Source organism: Grampus griseus, assembly GCF_964374135.1.
Source record: "Grampus griseus genome assembly, chromosome: 7".
NCBI lineage: Eukaryota > Metazoa > Chordata > Mammalia > Artiodactyla > Delphinidae > Grampus > Grampus griseus.
This window is the reverse complement of record NC_139001.1, coordinates 32,665,468-32,680,568: the sequence shown is the minus strand read 5'-3', so window position 1 is coordinate 32,680,568 and position 15,101 is coordinate 32,665,468. Positions and strand designations below refer to the sequence as shown.

The window sequence follows — 15,101 nt, the reverse complement described above, 5'->3', positions numbered from 1 at the left end:
GCAAGGTGGAAGTTAAAAGTGGGAGCTAAAGAATAAAGAACAAGAGTGGAACCATAAAATGGAAGTAAGAAATGTATATCTGAATAAGTGATATGTGTGTGAATTTCTACATGCAGAAAATTGGAGATTCATACCGTGGCTACTGTGTAAGTGAGACTGAATTAGAAAGTGTCCTAACATTTCACAAGCAGCAAACACAGAGTGTTTGGGGGACCCGCCAATCTCCAAGCCCAGCCAAGCCAGCTACACGCTTGATGTGGAAATCCCAGTATGTCCCATATGATGGAATCCCATTTGTCAATGCAGGTACTTTTTTAAAGATTTATTTTAAAAAGTTCAGCAGCAGCCATGATCTGTTGTGAAAATGTGGTTTTCCTAAGGTGATAACATTTTCATTTTGGTAGATGACAACTGACTGTTAATTGGTGAAAATGCATATTAAACTAAAAAGAAAACTTACAGTAAATATAACCAATTATTTTATGTTGTAAAATTGTATTTTAGTATATTAGGGTAAATAAATAATACTTCATACTGAAAAATAGAAAGTAAAAAATATTTAAATTCCGGGTAGACCTATTTAATAAAAATCAAACCATAGAGCAGTTTTATTATTTTAAATATGTATAGCTGGTTGTTTTTTTTTTTTTTTCCCATCCAATCCTGATAGTCTCTCCTTCTCTCTTGATTTGTCTTTTGGGAAAAAAATCGGTGTCCATTTTATATAGTGTATAACTCAGGAGTTACTGTATAGAACTGGTATACAATCTGGAGTTATTATATAGAATTCTAATATTAGGGTTCTCAAGTATCAGGTATGTTACATACAGCATTCTCAAACACTGGGCTAGTGTTTACTAAAGCAGTAGAGTTTCAGACAATTTCCAGAGAGTCACCCTAGGACTAGTCAGACCCCAAAGAACCTAAGAATAAGTGATTTATTTGAGAAATATGGGGGCATTGGTTTAACTAGAAGAGTTGCAGCCTCATCCTGGACCTCTGAGGGTAAAGAGAACTACTTAGAGGAAGCTGAGATAAATGTAACCCCTTCTGCCCAGATTTTATTCTCCTCCCCAGTTTAAAATCCCTTCTTAACTCCCCTCAGGCAGCTACTACATGAATTTGGTGTGTATTTTTATACTTTATCATACATGTTTGTATTTATAATAATATATTTTATTGTTTTGAACATTTTAAAGTATGTGTAAGTAATAAACTATAGATTTTCTTAGGTAAACTTTTCACTCATTCTTATTTTTGAAATCTATCCATATTGATAACTATAAATTCTAGTTAACGCAATTTAATTATTATATAATTTAACATTATATAATAATCTATTACTTAAATTTGGTCATTCCAGCGTATGACCAAACTGCAGTTATTTTTCTACTAATGATCGTTTAGGTTGTTTCCAATTTTTCAATATTACAAAGAATTCTATGGTCTAACCTCCATGATACATGTTTTCTGTTGGAAAGTTGTAAGTAGTTTACTAGAGTGTGTGCATTAAAGTGGAATTACTTTACAAGATTATCTCAAGTTGCTCTCTAAGGTGGTGTTCAGGTCCAAAATCTCTAAACTTTTTTTTCCCAAATGTATTTCAGAATTCTGTATTTTTGGACTATAATATGGTAATATTACAGAATACTCCTAGCAAGTATTCCATAGACAATATCACATAATCAAACACAGTAATTCATTATGCATAGCCACACTAAAAGGAATAAAGACTATAAATAGCCTCATAAAGTTCAGGTCAGGTTTTGCAGCCAAATGTATTCCAAAAATTTTTGTTTTCCATGCTTTTTAAATATGAGAATCATACGTGAGGAATTGACAACCTGTATCAATTTTTAGTCCTTTGAGCAATGTATGAAAGTTTCCCTTTCCCACATTCATTCTATGATTTGACATTGTCAGATTTTTAAAAATCTTTATGCTATGGGAATTTTCATATGCATGTCAAAGTAGAGGTAATAATGTATGAAATCTCATAACTCCGTGTATGCATCATCCAGCTTCAACAAGTATCAGCATGTGGTCAATCTTGTGTCATTTATACCCCTACCCACTTCTTCAGGAAATTCCAGATATCATTTCATCTATAGTTACTAAAGATGATTTTACAGGAAATTCCAGATATCGTTTCATCAATAATTACTAAAAGTATATAAGGTATTTAAGGTATTAAAGTATATATCTGAAATATAAGGATATCCCATTATCCCACTTTAAAAAATTAACAGTAATTTCTTTTTTTTTTTTAATGTTGTAATTTTTAATTTTTTGGCCATGCTGCATAGCATGTGGAATCTTAGTTCCCCAACGCCCCCTGCAGTGGAAGCGTGGAGTCTTAACCACTGGACCACCAAAGGAGTCCGAACAGTAGTTTCCTAATATCATAAGTTGTCCATTGTTCACATTTCTCCACTTACCATAATTCTTTTTGCAGAGGTTTGTATAAATTCACATGCAAACCAAGTTTATGGATCAAATTTGGTTAAGTTACCAAGTTTATGGATCAAATTTGGTTAAGTTTCTTCTCATCTAAAAACTTCTCTCCTCTTTTCCCCCAGGTAGTTTGTCCTGTACACTTTGCCATATTCAGGATTTTGCTGATTCTATCTCTGGTGTTTTTTAACATGTTCTTTTATCTCCTGTATTTCCTGTAGTCTGTTAGATGTATGAGTTTGATTAAATGAAGATTTAATCTTGATTAAAGTATTTTGCGAGAATACTTCATAGATGTGCTGTGTACTTCTTATCACTACCTATGTAGCATTTTTAACTGTAAGATTGATCAGTGGATTCAGTTGTTTTAGAGTATTGTCAAATTTTTTATGTTTACCAATTTGAAGAGTGTGAGAGAGTATCTTACTATTGTTTTATTTTTTTAAATTAATTAATTTTTGGCTGTGTTGAGTCTTTGTTGCTGCACATGGGCTTTCTGTAGTTGCGGCGAGTGTGGGCTACTCTTCATTGCAGTGTGTGGGCTTCTCATTGTGGTGGCTTCTCTTGTTGCGGAGCACGGGCTCTAGGCGTGTGGGCTTCAGTAGTTGTGGCAACGCGGGCTCAGTAGTTATGGCTCGCGGGCTCTAGAACGCAGGCTCAGTAGTTGTGGCGCACGGGCTTAGTTGCTCCGTGGCATGTGGGATCTTCCCGGACCACGACTTGAACCCATGTCTCCTGCATTGGCAGGTGGACTCTTAACCAGTGTGCAACCAGCGAAGTCCTTAGTATTGTTTCAATTTGCATTTCCCTGTTTACTAGTGAAGTTGAGCGTCTTTTTGTTTATTTAATATCCTTTTGTTTCCTTTCTGAATTGCCTATTCATAGTCTTTGCCCATTTTTCTGTTTGGTAGTTAGTTTTTATTTTTAAATTATTTATGGTTCTTTATATTCTGCATATTCTTTGTTTTATGTATTATAAAATATTGTTTCTCAAACTGTGATTTTCCTTTTACCATCATTTAGAAGAAGTTAGTTATCAGCCTTATCAACACTTTTATTCATGGTTGGTGTTTTTCAGGGTTTTTAAAAATATATATTTATTTATTTATTTGGCTGCATTGGGTCTTAGTTGTGGCACGCGGGATCTTGCGGCACGCGGGCTCTTCGTTGTGGCACGTGGGCTTCTCTCTAGTTTGCTGTGCAGGCTCTAGAGCATGTAGGCTCAGTGGTTGCGGCTTGTGGGCACTCTGGTTGTGACGTGTGGGCTCTAGAGCACGTGGGCTCTGTCGTTGCTTGCCCTGCGACAGGTGGGATCTTAATTCCCCGACCAGTGATCGAACCTGTGTCCTCTGCATTGGAAGGTGGATTCTATCACTGGGCCATCAGGGAAGTCCCTGGGGTTTTGGGTTTTATATTTGAAAAGTTTGCTGTACCCTACATAGATTAGGATATCCAACTTAAAATCCTAGATTGTATAGTTTTCACTTCTGCTTATTTGTGTTATCTATGGTACTGTAACAAATTACCCCAAATGTGGTGGTTGAAAACAACAAACATTTATTGTCTCACAGTTTCTATGGGTCAGGAATCCAAGAGCAGCTTAACAGGGTGGTTCTGCCCCAGGTTCTCTCACAAGACTGCAATTAAGATGTTGGCTGGATCTGCCGTCGTCTCAGGACTTGACTGGGGGAGGATCTGCTTCCACGCTCACTCATGTGGCTGTTGGCAGGCCTTATTCCTTGCCAGGTGGGCCTCTTCACAGAGCTGTCTCACCACATGATATCTGATTTCACCAGGAGAGAGCAATCCAAGCAAGAGCAAGAAAGTACCCAAGATGGAAGTCACAGTCTTTTTATAACCTAATATCAAAAATAACATCCTGTCACTTCTGCCATGTTCAGTAGAAGTAAGTTAGTAAGTCTAGCTCATGCTCAAGGGGAGGGGATTACCAAGGACATGAGTACTAAGAGGCAGAGATCATTGGGAGCCATCTTAGAGGCTGGTAATCACATTATTCTAACAGCTCAAAAAGAAATAAGGAATTATAAAAGGAAATAAAATTTTAAATGATACTAATATTTACTAACAAATGTAGCATTTGCTAATTTCTACTTATAAAGTAGTAAATTTTATTATTAAAAACCATACATATGTAAATACCAGTTGACAGTCAGTAAATGTGGTATTTGCTAATTTCCTTACCATAATGCGGTACATTTGGTAACTATTACAATAAACTTTTAAATTTATGTGTTTGTACATCTTAGTAAGTCTTACTGATGTTTTCTTTCCTTAAGGTTGTATAATTGGAAGTATAGATTTTGTCATTGCCACCACCAAGTTATTGTTAATCTAGTGTCCAGAACAGATGGATACTTGAATTAAATATCAATAGTTGGTTTTGGCCCACAGGGAGTAGAGCTGTGGTAATGGAGTGTCAGTATGGGCCAAGAAGAAAAGGTTTCCAGTTAAAAAAAATCAGTGAGCAGGAAAGCAGGTCTTGTCAGCTCTACAAAGCTACTTGTCCAGCCCGGTAAGCTTTATTTTCTTTTATTTCTTTTTTATTAAGTACTTATTTTTGAATAGCTAATATGCACATTTTTATTAAGTTTAAGCAGTGCCAAAAGCATACAGTGAAATCTGTTTCCTCTTACCCCTGCTTCCTGTGTCCCACTTTAAGGCAACAACTCTTACCAATTTCTTGAGTAACCTTGCAAAAATATTCTGTGTATATGCATATAGGTATATACTCTACTGTCATAAATGTTGAAGATCTCAGTAAAGATTACTAATATTTTCTTTCCTTAAATTTGGGTAGTAGCATACCTTCTTTCCGGCTATGAATTCACATTGATACATTTCCATTCTGAATGCCTATTGTAGTTATTTGCTGCACAGCTATTATGCTTCATACTAGTGTGAATGTAGAGATATATATTCCTCTACATTTAAAAAAAATTTTTATTGAAGTATAGTTGATTTACAATGTTGTGTTAATTTCTGCTGTACAGCAAAGTGATTCAGTTATACGTATAAATATTCTTCTTCATATTCTTTTCCATTATGGTTTATCACAGGATATTGATATAGTTCCCTGTGCTATACAGTAGGACCTTGTTTTACTCTATTTTTTTCGTTCTCAGTATATCTCAAAGTTGGCTCCATGTCTATATTTAAATGAACCGATTACTTCTTTTTATTGATTGATCAACTGATTTTAAAAAGTGAGATAAAATTGACATACAAATTATGTTATTTTCATGGTTCCTTCTTTTTAATAGCTATATAATATTTCATTTATAGATGAATTATCATTTACTTAATTAGTCCTCCAACAATGGACATGTAGGCTCTGGAAAATATTCTTTATTATTATATACAAAGCTTCAGCTAATAACATTGTACCTATTTGTACACTTGTGTAAGTATATTGATGGAATAAATTCCTTGAAATGAAATTGCTAGGGCAAGTGTTGTATTCTTTTTAAATGTTGACAGGTGTTGCAGAGTTGCTTTGTAGAGTGATTTTACCAATTATATTCATACCAGCAATGTAGAAGACCAGCAGAGTAAGTTTTAGGTAGAATAGGACTACTGAGTAGTCATTGCTGTGGCTGAGAATGAATAATGTGCACCAATTAAAGATTTTTGTAATGTTCTTTACTAATATTATTTTTTCACACATTGAAAGTGTTTTAAATCATAAGATAAAATTTTTAAATAACATGTAAATGTTGGATTTAGTTGAGCTTTGAAACATTTTATTTTAGCATTACATCTCATATCACAAACCCCAGCATTCTCAAGAAGTTTTTAAAGCCAGTTAAGAAGACTTTTCATGTTTAATCTGATAATGATAACTTTAGACAATATTTAAACCTGACCATTAAACAAAACTTTGCTTTTAAATATAAGCAGTGTAGATCATTAAACAAAACATTGCTTTTAAATATGAGCAATGTAGAACTTTAGATATAACTTGGGAGAAAATCTATACGTGAAGAGATAATTTTATTCTCTATCATTCTATAAGTACTTTTTGAGTATCTGCTCTGTGCCCAGCAACAACATTGGGTGCCATGGGAAGGAGGGGAGACTAAAAGAGGTATATGATTTTACTTAATCATGGGAAACTTAAAATATTGTTGGGGTAGATCAGGAAGCAACAAACTATAAGAGAACATAATAGTATTGTATATAATGTTAAATATGTGGATTAGCTAACTGTCTTCAGAGAAGGAATATATCCTAGCAAACTCATTAACAGGAAAGAAAATGGAACTTAACCTGGATACTGAAGTTTAGATTGAATTTGGTAGATAGAGAATTAGAAGGAAGATATGGTAGGGTAGGAGAATGATATAAAGAAAGATATAGCATGATTGTGTATTTGGTATCAGAGGAGGAAGGAACATTGAGATGATAAACTTAACAGGAAAAGCAATTTTATATTTGAAGTGATGAAAAGATGGGTAAATAAATTAGAATCATATAGAATGCCTTGAATGCTAAGAAATTTGTGCTTGATTAAAGAACAGATGGATTCTTCAACAGAGAAGTACAAATGCAAAGAATTATTGTGGCATTGATATATCTAGTGGATTTAAGAAATAGAAGACTGGAGGCCTAGAGGCTCCAGAAGGCAGGTAGTAAAGTAATCCAGGTGTGAGGTGTTTACAGCTTCAGGGAGAAGGGAGAAGAGACAGATCCAGAAAAAAAAAGTTAATATTCATAATATTTAGACATTTTTACTAAAGTAATGATTATTAACTTGCTGAGTATTATACACGGAAAATATGGCATATCTTTCACATAATTATCTGAATGCTTTCTAGATTAATCGAATTTTCTCTAAACTCTGCTAAACTAATGCTAAAGTAAACTTGTGGTTGATAAGTTAGTCTTGAGGTTATAGTATAATGAAAACAATTCTTCTTTTTCTTATAAAAAGGATTTACATTAAAAAGGTACAGAAATTTCCTGAATATAGAGTTCCTACAGACCCCAAAATTGACAGGAAAATAATCCGAATGGAGCAGGAAAAAGCCTTTAACATGCTAAAGAAGAACTTGGTAGATGCTGGTGGTGTTCTTAGGTATGACATTTATATTGTTCTTTTATTTTACAAATTACTTCGCTCCATTTGGAAGAATTCTGTAATAAGAGAAATTATTATGTTTTCCAATTATTTCATTAAGAAATGGTTTTTATAAGGTAGATAGATGTCTTATTAGTTGCTCCCTAGGTATTAAAATGATTTACCACTGTATAAGCCATTGAGTTTATCGTCCAAATGTGGATAATTTTAAGCAAAGAATTCTTTATACAGTGTGGAAGTTTTTTCCCCAAATGATAAATACATATTTAGCAACACATTTTATTATATATTTAGTACGTTTTTTCAGATACTTATTAGGAACTGAACTTGCAGTCACCTACATATATTTTTAAAACCCATCTTTGATTACTTATGGCAGCCAGATATGAATTCTAAGCCCTATATAAAATTCCATTTTATATCTTTCATGCTTCAGGTTTTAAATAAGAAATATTAGCTTTCTTTCTTACTTTCATTTATGTGCTGAAGAATGGTGAAGAATTTATAAGGGGGTTAAGTGTATGGAATACAGTTTTTATGTGATCTTTAGAAAAAGTTTCAGATATATGAAAAATAAATACAATCAATAATTAGACTCTTCAGTTTGGAGAACATTTTGTATAATTTTTAAGTAGGCTCCGTTTCATGCAATATCAGACAGTGCAAGCATTTTGTATAAAGATATTTATTAAAACTGTATCCTATCAGATAAGTTCATTTTCCTAGAATCTGTTTTACTGCATGGCTGTAAGACATCTGTGTTCACCTTTTAGTTGATTCTCTTGCTCATTGGGGCAAAAGGAGCTGGAGTGCTATGGGGGCAGTATGTTGAGTTCCTGTCTGAGAACATTCCCTCACATAGCTCGATCTTCGTAGGCACTAAATTTTATCCACTCTTTGGTTAGGAGGATTATACGTACAACACAGAAGTTGTAATTTGGGAACAAAATGGTAGAAGAATGGGAAAATACACAATTCAAAAGATGATTTTAAAATCTCATTATTTTGAGGTAAAGTTTACTTAATATGAAATTTTAAATACCATTTTCATGTATACCTAAATCTTGCACCCTCCTTAACTTTAAGGACATAGTAAAAGTCTATAAAGGTTTTTAAAGATTTTTATTTAATTGGGTATAAAGCCAATCTTAGAAGAGTTAAGACAGAACATTTTAACTTTTATTTATATTTATTTTATTTTTATTTAATTTACGTAAAAATTTTAAATTTACATTTATTTAATATCATATAATCATATAATTTTTCTTAAACGATGATTCCTTCTCCTGATGAGTATTAACATAAGTAACTATGATTGTTGCTTTTTTTTTTTAATTTATTGATTTTTGGCTGTGTTGGGTCTTTGTTTCTGTGCGAGGGCTTTCTCTAGTTGTGGCAAGCGGGGGCCACTCTTCATCGCGGTGCGTGGGCCTCTCACTGTCGCGACCTCTCTTGTTGCGGAGCACAGGCTCCAGATGCGCAGGCTGAGTAGTTGTGGCTCACGGGCCTAGTTGCTCCGTGGCATGTGGGATCTTCCCAGACCAGGACTCGAACCCGTGTCCCCTGCATTGGCAGGCAGATTCTCAACCACTACACCACCAGGGAAGCCCTGATTCTTGCCTTTGTCTAGTAATATAATTTTAAATATTTTTTCTTGTCAGGTGGTATGTACAGTTACCTACTCAGCAAGCTCATCAGTATCACGAATTAGAGACTCCCTGCCTCCCTTTATCACCTTCCCCTTTTCCTATGTCTTCTCTTGAAGAAGAGGAAGCTGCAGTTAGAGATGAGAACTGTACATTACCCTCACGTCTACATCCTCAAGTAGCACATAAAATTCAAGAACTAGTATCACAGGGAATACAACAAGTGTATGCAGTAAGGAAACAGCTAAGGTACAGTAGAAACAAATTGTTCTTTTTCATTTCTGTTTGTTGGTTTAAATAATACACTTAATATTATAGACATTTTCCAGGATATAGGCTATCAGAGTAGATAAGGAATATAGTTTATTAATTTATTAAAATAATCTTATTTATGAACTGATCATTTTTCTGCAGATGCTTGGCAAGCCATAAGTAATGATTCGAATTACTCATTTGAGATATTCCATATTCAGATTTGGCAAATTGGACTATTTCTAAATGATATATACATTGAATTATGTACTAAATACCTTTACAGAAAAAAAATTTGTAGAAAAGATTTTAAAACGTGGGCCAAGATACTTGTTTTAACCTGTTTGAAATGCAATTAAATTTTATTACAACAAAAGAATGTGGATAGTTTTTTTGTTTAATGAAATTTTATAGATAGTACTCTGGTCTAATTTTATTGATACTCAGAATATAATAATAATTATTAGGTGGCACTTAGTATGTATGTGCCAGCTATTGTGCTAAGCACTTATAGGTATGATCTCATTTATTCTTATGACTCATGAAGTTTGTGTATTTATCCTCATTCTGCAGATGAGGAAATGGAGACTCAGGGTGGTTAAAGATATACAGGCAGAACTGAAATCTAGGTCTGACTACAGCCTGTGCTCTCCAGCATGATTTCTGCTACTTAATTGACCTTATTCCTTCTGGTTATTGTGTAGTCTGATCTGAACAACACAATGAGTATTTCCCAGGATTATTTCTTAATTAATACATGACTTTTCTATTTAGCAGCTTTCTTAGACATTTTATGTTTATTTCCATTGGGGCATTCTTAGAACAGAGCCAAAGTTTGGTAAGCCATCCACTATTTTACTAAACCTATATTGTAGAAACAGAGGTATAATACAGCTCTTCAATGTGGTCTACTGAATGTAATGCACAAAGAATATATATATTGAATTTTATCATTTCTTTTACATCTTTATTTTTTATAATCATCGTATGACAATGCTGCCTTTTATTTCTATCTTCTCATTTGTCTACTTGTAAAATTTGAGCAGACGTATTTCATATATTAATTGATGACTTTTGAAAGCAATGAAACATGATGTTTATATGTATAACTTTGGTATAGGCCCAGTCTCTCTTACTTACTAGCTAGGTGTATAACTTTGGGGAAATGATTGGGTTGGCCAAAAAGTTCATTCGGATTTGTCCCTAACAGCTTACGAAAACCCGAACGAACTTTTTGGCCAAAGCAATACTTAACTTCTGTAGCCCTCTGTTCTCTCATCTGTAAAGTAGGAATGATAATTATACCTACCTCACAGGATTATAGTGTGGGTTAAAGGAGATACTAGATGTGAAGTGTTCAGTGCAGTGCCTGGCATTCAAAAACATATTATATTTAAATTGAAAATAGTGATTTCGTTAAATTCATAAAAATATCAAAGCTCATTCTAAGATATATAGGTGTTTAACCAATGAAAATATTACATTTCTTTAATCTGCATGAATTCCATGACTTAATGTATGGGAAAAAAGTGGAAAAATATAAATTACTTATAAAGCTGTAAACCATACTTAGAAGTTTATACTAAAAGAGAACTCTGTCATTTGAGCTGAATTAGATTGCTAGATTGTTTATGTTTTTATTCTATTTTATATTCTCCATAGAAAATTTGTGGAAAGGGAACTGTTCAAACCTGATGAGATACCTGAAAGACATAATTTATCCTTTTTTCCAACTGTAAATGATATAAAAAATCACATCCATGAGGTACAGAAATCCTTGAGAAATGGAGATAATGTATATAACTCAGAGATTATTCCAGCAACGGTATGATTACAACTGTAATTCCTTGTTTTATTACAACAATCCTTCTCAGCTGATGCATGATTGCTATTAGGCCATATAACTTATAACTTATTTCCTTATAACTGTGATATAAGGAAAAATGGTAGTATCTTTTTCTCAAAATGTGAACACTATGAACTCTCAGATAATGATTTGACTAAAATATTTTTTATTACTCTCACAAGAAGAAATATCAGCGAATTTCCAACCCTGACTATAATAACAATAGTAATCTTCACTTAAAAATCAACACATATTATCTCTGTAAAAAGTATATCTTATTCATTTAACAGATATTTATTGAGTACATACTGTGTATATCTCCACCTGTTTTTAAAATTTCAATAGAAGCAAGTTTAAATAGAATAGTTCAGAGTTGAATACACAAAGTGATGATGTTGGTTCTATATGCTGTCTATGGATATAAAGTTTACCTCACATTGTGATACTGTAGCTTTCTCCAGAAAAGTGGCCATTTCTATGAAAATTTTGCCTAATCTGAAGAGATTAATGTAGTTACCCAGGAACTGCTAATTGTAATACAAGCAGTGATTTTGGCATTAAAATCTCAAGTAGCAATATTCTTTTCTCTATACATTTTTACTCTCTAAATTCAGTAACTGAATAGATTGAGACTTTTGTAAGCTAGAGCTACTATTCTTTTCTGTCCAAAACTCTTAGTTATTCACTATCCAAAATTCAGGAACTAAAACAGATTTAGTTAGCAGTAGTCTTTGCCATCTACACTTGCTATCCAAATTCTTGCTATCTGACCTTAGGAAGCTAATTTATTTGCATAGTTAAATATACTTAATACTTTGAGAATGTGAACAAATAAAGAGAGTAATTACAGAATAAAGCACATTTATACTATGACTGAATAAGATATGACAGTTGCATTGCTGTTTTAAAATAGTTTTCAGAATAAATGCTTTGTTCTTTTTACTGAAGTAAATGTTCCCATTTCAGCTTCAATGGACTACAGGTAGTGGGAATATTCTCAGAGAGACTGTGACAGTTACACTTGCAGAAGGTAGGTTATCTTGAATACTTTTAAGATATAAAATCAAACAGTGTTAAAATTGGAAGACATTTAAGATGTTATCTAATTTATCTCATCTAATTTATGGATAAGGAAACCATGTCCCAAAGAGGCAAGAGCAACTATGTTAGGATTTATGAAAATACTTCCAGCTATTTAAATTTCCTCCTATATAATCAGCTTTCCTTTTTTTTTGGTATGTTTTTTTTTGTATGGTTTGTTTTTTCTCATATGTTCTTACTCCTTTGCTCTCTCAATATTCCAAGCTTATTTCAACCTTTTTGTTCTCTCTTCTAGAAATGTCTTTGTCTAGAAATGTCTCTTCTAGAAATGTCTTTTCTCCTCTTCTGTATGGTGAACTCCTCTCATTACTCACATAGCAATCTCTTTGGCTTTAAATGCTCTCTTAACTTCACCCCCTATGTACAGATGGATATTCACTCTTTTGTATTTATCTCTGCATTTAACATGGTATCCTTGGTTTATGCATATGTATCTTTCATTATGATTTGAGAATCATATTTTATTCAAATTAATATACCTAGTTCTTAGCATAATGGCTTCTAAAAAGTTAACACCTAAATAGATGCTTTAGGATAAATTAATAATTATATACAGTACAATTTTTTTTTATTCTTTGGCTTATTAACCTTTAAGAGTCTCTTTGCCTATAAAATAACTCACAAATGCAGATGACATGATACTATACATAGAGAATCCTAAAGATGCTACCAGAAAACTACTAGAGCTAATCAATGAATTTGGTAAAGTAGCAGGATACAAAGCTAATGCACAGATATCTCTGGCATTCCTATACACTAATGATGAAAATCTGAAAGTGAAATTAAGAAAACACTCCCATTTACCATTGCAACAAAAAGAATAAAATATCTAGGAATAAACCTACCTAAGGAGACAAAAGACCTGTATGCAGAAAATTATGAGACACTGATAAAAGAAATTAAAGATGATACAAATAGATGGAGAGATATACCATGTTCTTGGATTGGAAGAATCAACATTGTGAAAATGACTCTACTACCCAAAGCAATCTACAGATTCAATGCAATCCCTATCAAACAACCACTGGCATTTTTCACAGAAATAGAACAAAAAATTTCACAATTTGTATGGAAACACAAAAGACCCCAAATATTCAAAGCAACAATGAGAATGAAAAACGGAGCTGGAGGAATCAGGCTCCCTGACTTTAGACTATACTACAAAGCTACAGTAATCAAGACAGTATGGTACTGGCACAAAAACAGAAATATAGATCAGTGGAAAAGGATAGAAAGCCCAGAGATGAATCCACACACATATGGTCACCTTATCTTTGATAAAGGAGGCAGGAATGTACAGTGGAGAAGGGGCAGGCTCTTCAGTAAGTGGTGCTGGGAAAACTGGACAGGTATATGTAAAAGTATGAGATTAGAACACTCCCTAACACCATACACAAAAATAAACTCAAAATGGATTAAAGACCTAAATGTAAGGCCAGAAACTATCAAACTCTTAGAGGAAAACATAGGCAGAACACTCTATGACATAAATCACTGCAAGATCCTTTTTGACCCACCTCCTACAGAAATGGAAATAAAAACAAAAATAAACAATAGGGACCTAATGAAACTTAAAAGCTTTTGCACAGCAAAGGAAACCATAAACAAGACCAAAAGACTACCCTCAGAATGGGAGAAAATATTTGCAAATGAAGCAACTGACAAAGGATTCATCTCCAAAATATACAAGCAGCTCATGCAGCTCAATAACCAAAGAACAAACAACCCAATCTAAAAATGGACAGAAGACCTAAATAGACATTTCTCCAAAGAAGATATACAGATTGCCAACAAACACATGAAAGAATGCTCAACATCATTAATCATTAGAGAAATGCAAATCAAAAGTACAATGAGATATCATCTCACACCGGTCAGAATGGCCATCATCAAAAAATCTAGAAACAATAAATGCTGGAGAGGGTGTGGAGAGAAGGGAACACTCTTGCACTGCTGGTGGGAATGTGAATTGGTACAGCCACTATGGAGAACAGTATGGAGGTTCCTTAAAAAACTACAAATAGAACTACCATAGGACCCAGCAATCCCACTACTGGGCATATACCCTGAGAAAACCATAATTCAAAAAGAGTCATGTACCAAAATGTTCATTGCAGCTCTATTTACAATAGCCAGGAGATGGAAGCAACCTAAGTGTCCATCATCGCATGAATGGATAAAGAAGATGTGGCACATGTATACAATGGAATATTACTCAGCCGTAAAAAGAAATGAAATTGAGTTATTTGTAGTGAGGTGGATGGACCTAGAGTCTGTCATACAGAGTGAAGTAAGTCAGAAAGAGAAAAACAAATACCATATGCTAACACATATATATGGAATCTAAGGGAAAAAAAAAAGTCATGAAGAACCTAGGGGTAAGATGGGAATAAAGACACAGACCTACTAGAGAATGGACTTGAGGATATGGGAAGGGGGAAGGGTAAGCTGTGACAAAGTGAGAGAGTGACATGGACATATATACACTACTAAATGTAGAGTAGCTAGCTAGTGGGAAGCAGCCGCATAGCACAGGGAGATCAGCTCGGTGCTTTGTGACCACCTAGAGGGGTGGGATAGGGAGGGTGGGAGGGAGGGAGACGCAAGAGGGAAGAGATATGGGAACAGATGTATAGGTATAACTGATTCACTTTGTTATAAAGCAGAAACTAACAACATTGTAAAGCAATTATACTCCAATAAA

General features: G+C 33.7%; 1 protein-coding gene across 3 annotated transcripts in view; it reads left to right on the top strand.

Annotated features, from left to right (window-relative positions):
* Window positions 1–15,101, top strand: part of CARF (calcium responsive transcription factor) — a 52,497-nt gene that overhangs the window by 12,107 nt on the left and 25,289 nt on the right. For 2 of the 3 annotated variants that reach the window (XR_014297028.1, XM_082658936.1), the window contains exons 6-11: window positions 117–306; window positions 4,867–4,987; window positions 7,406–7,549; window positions 9,214–9,447; window positions 11,113–11,275; window positions 12,263–12,326. Coding sequence is in view for 1 of the 3 variants with exons in the window: in XM_082658936.1 (XP_082515062.1) it covers window positions 117–306; window positions 4,867–4,987; window positions 7,406–7,549; window positions 9,214–9,447; window positions 11,113–11,275; window positions 12,263–12,326 (916 nt within the window). In the remaining 2 variants the exon portion in view is untranslated. Of the gene's footprint in view, window positions 1–116; window positions 307–4,849; window positions 4,988–7,405; window positions 7,550–9,213; window positions 9,448–11,112; window positions 11,276–12,262; window positions 12,327–15,101 lie in introns of those variants that run through there. The other variant, XR_014297029.1, reaches the window with a different exon arrangement.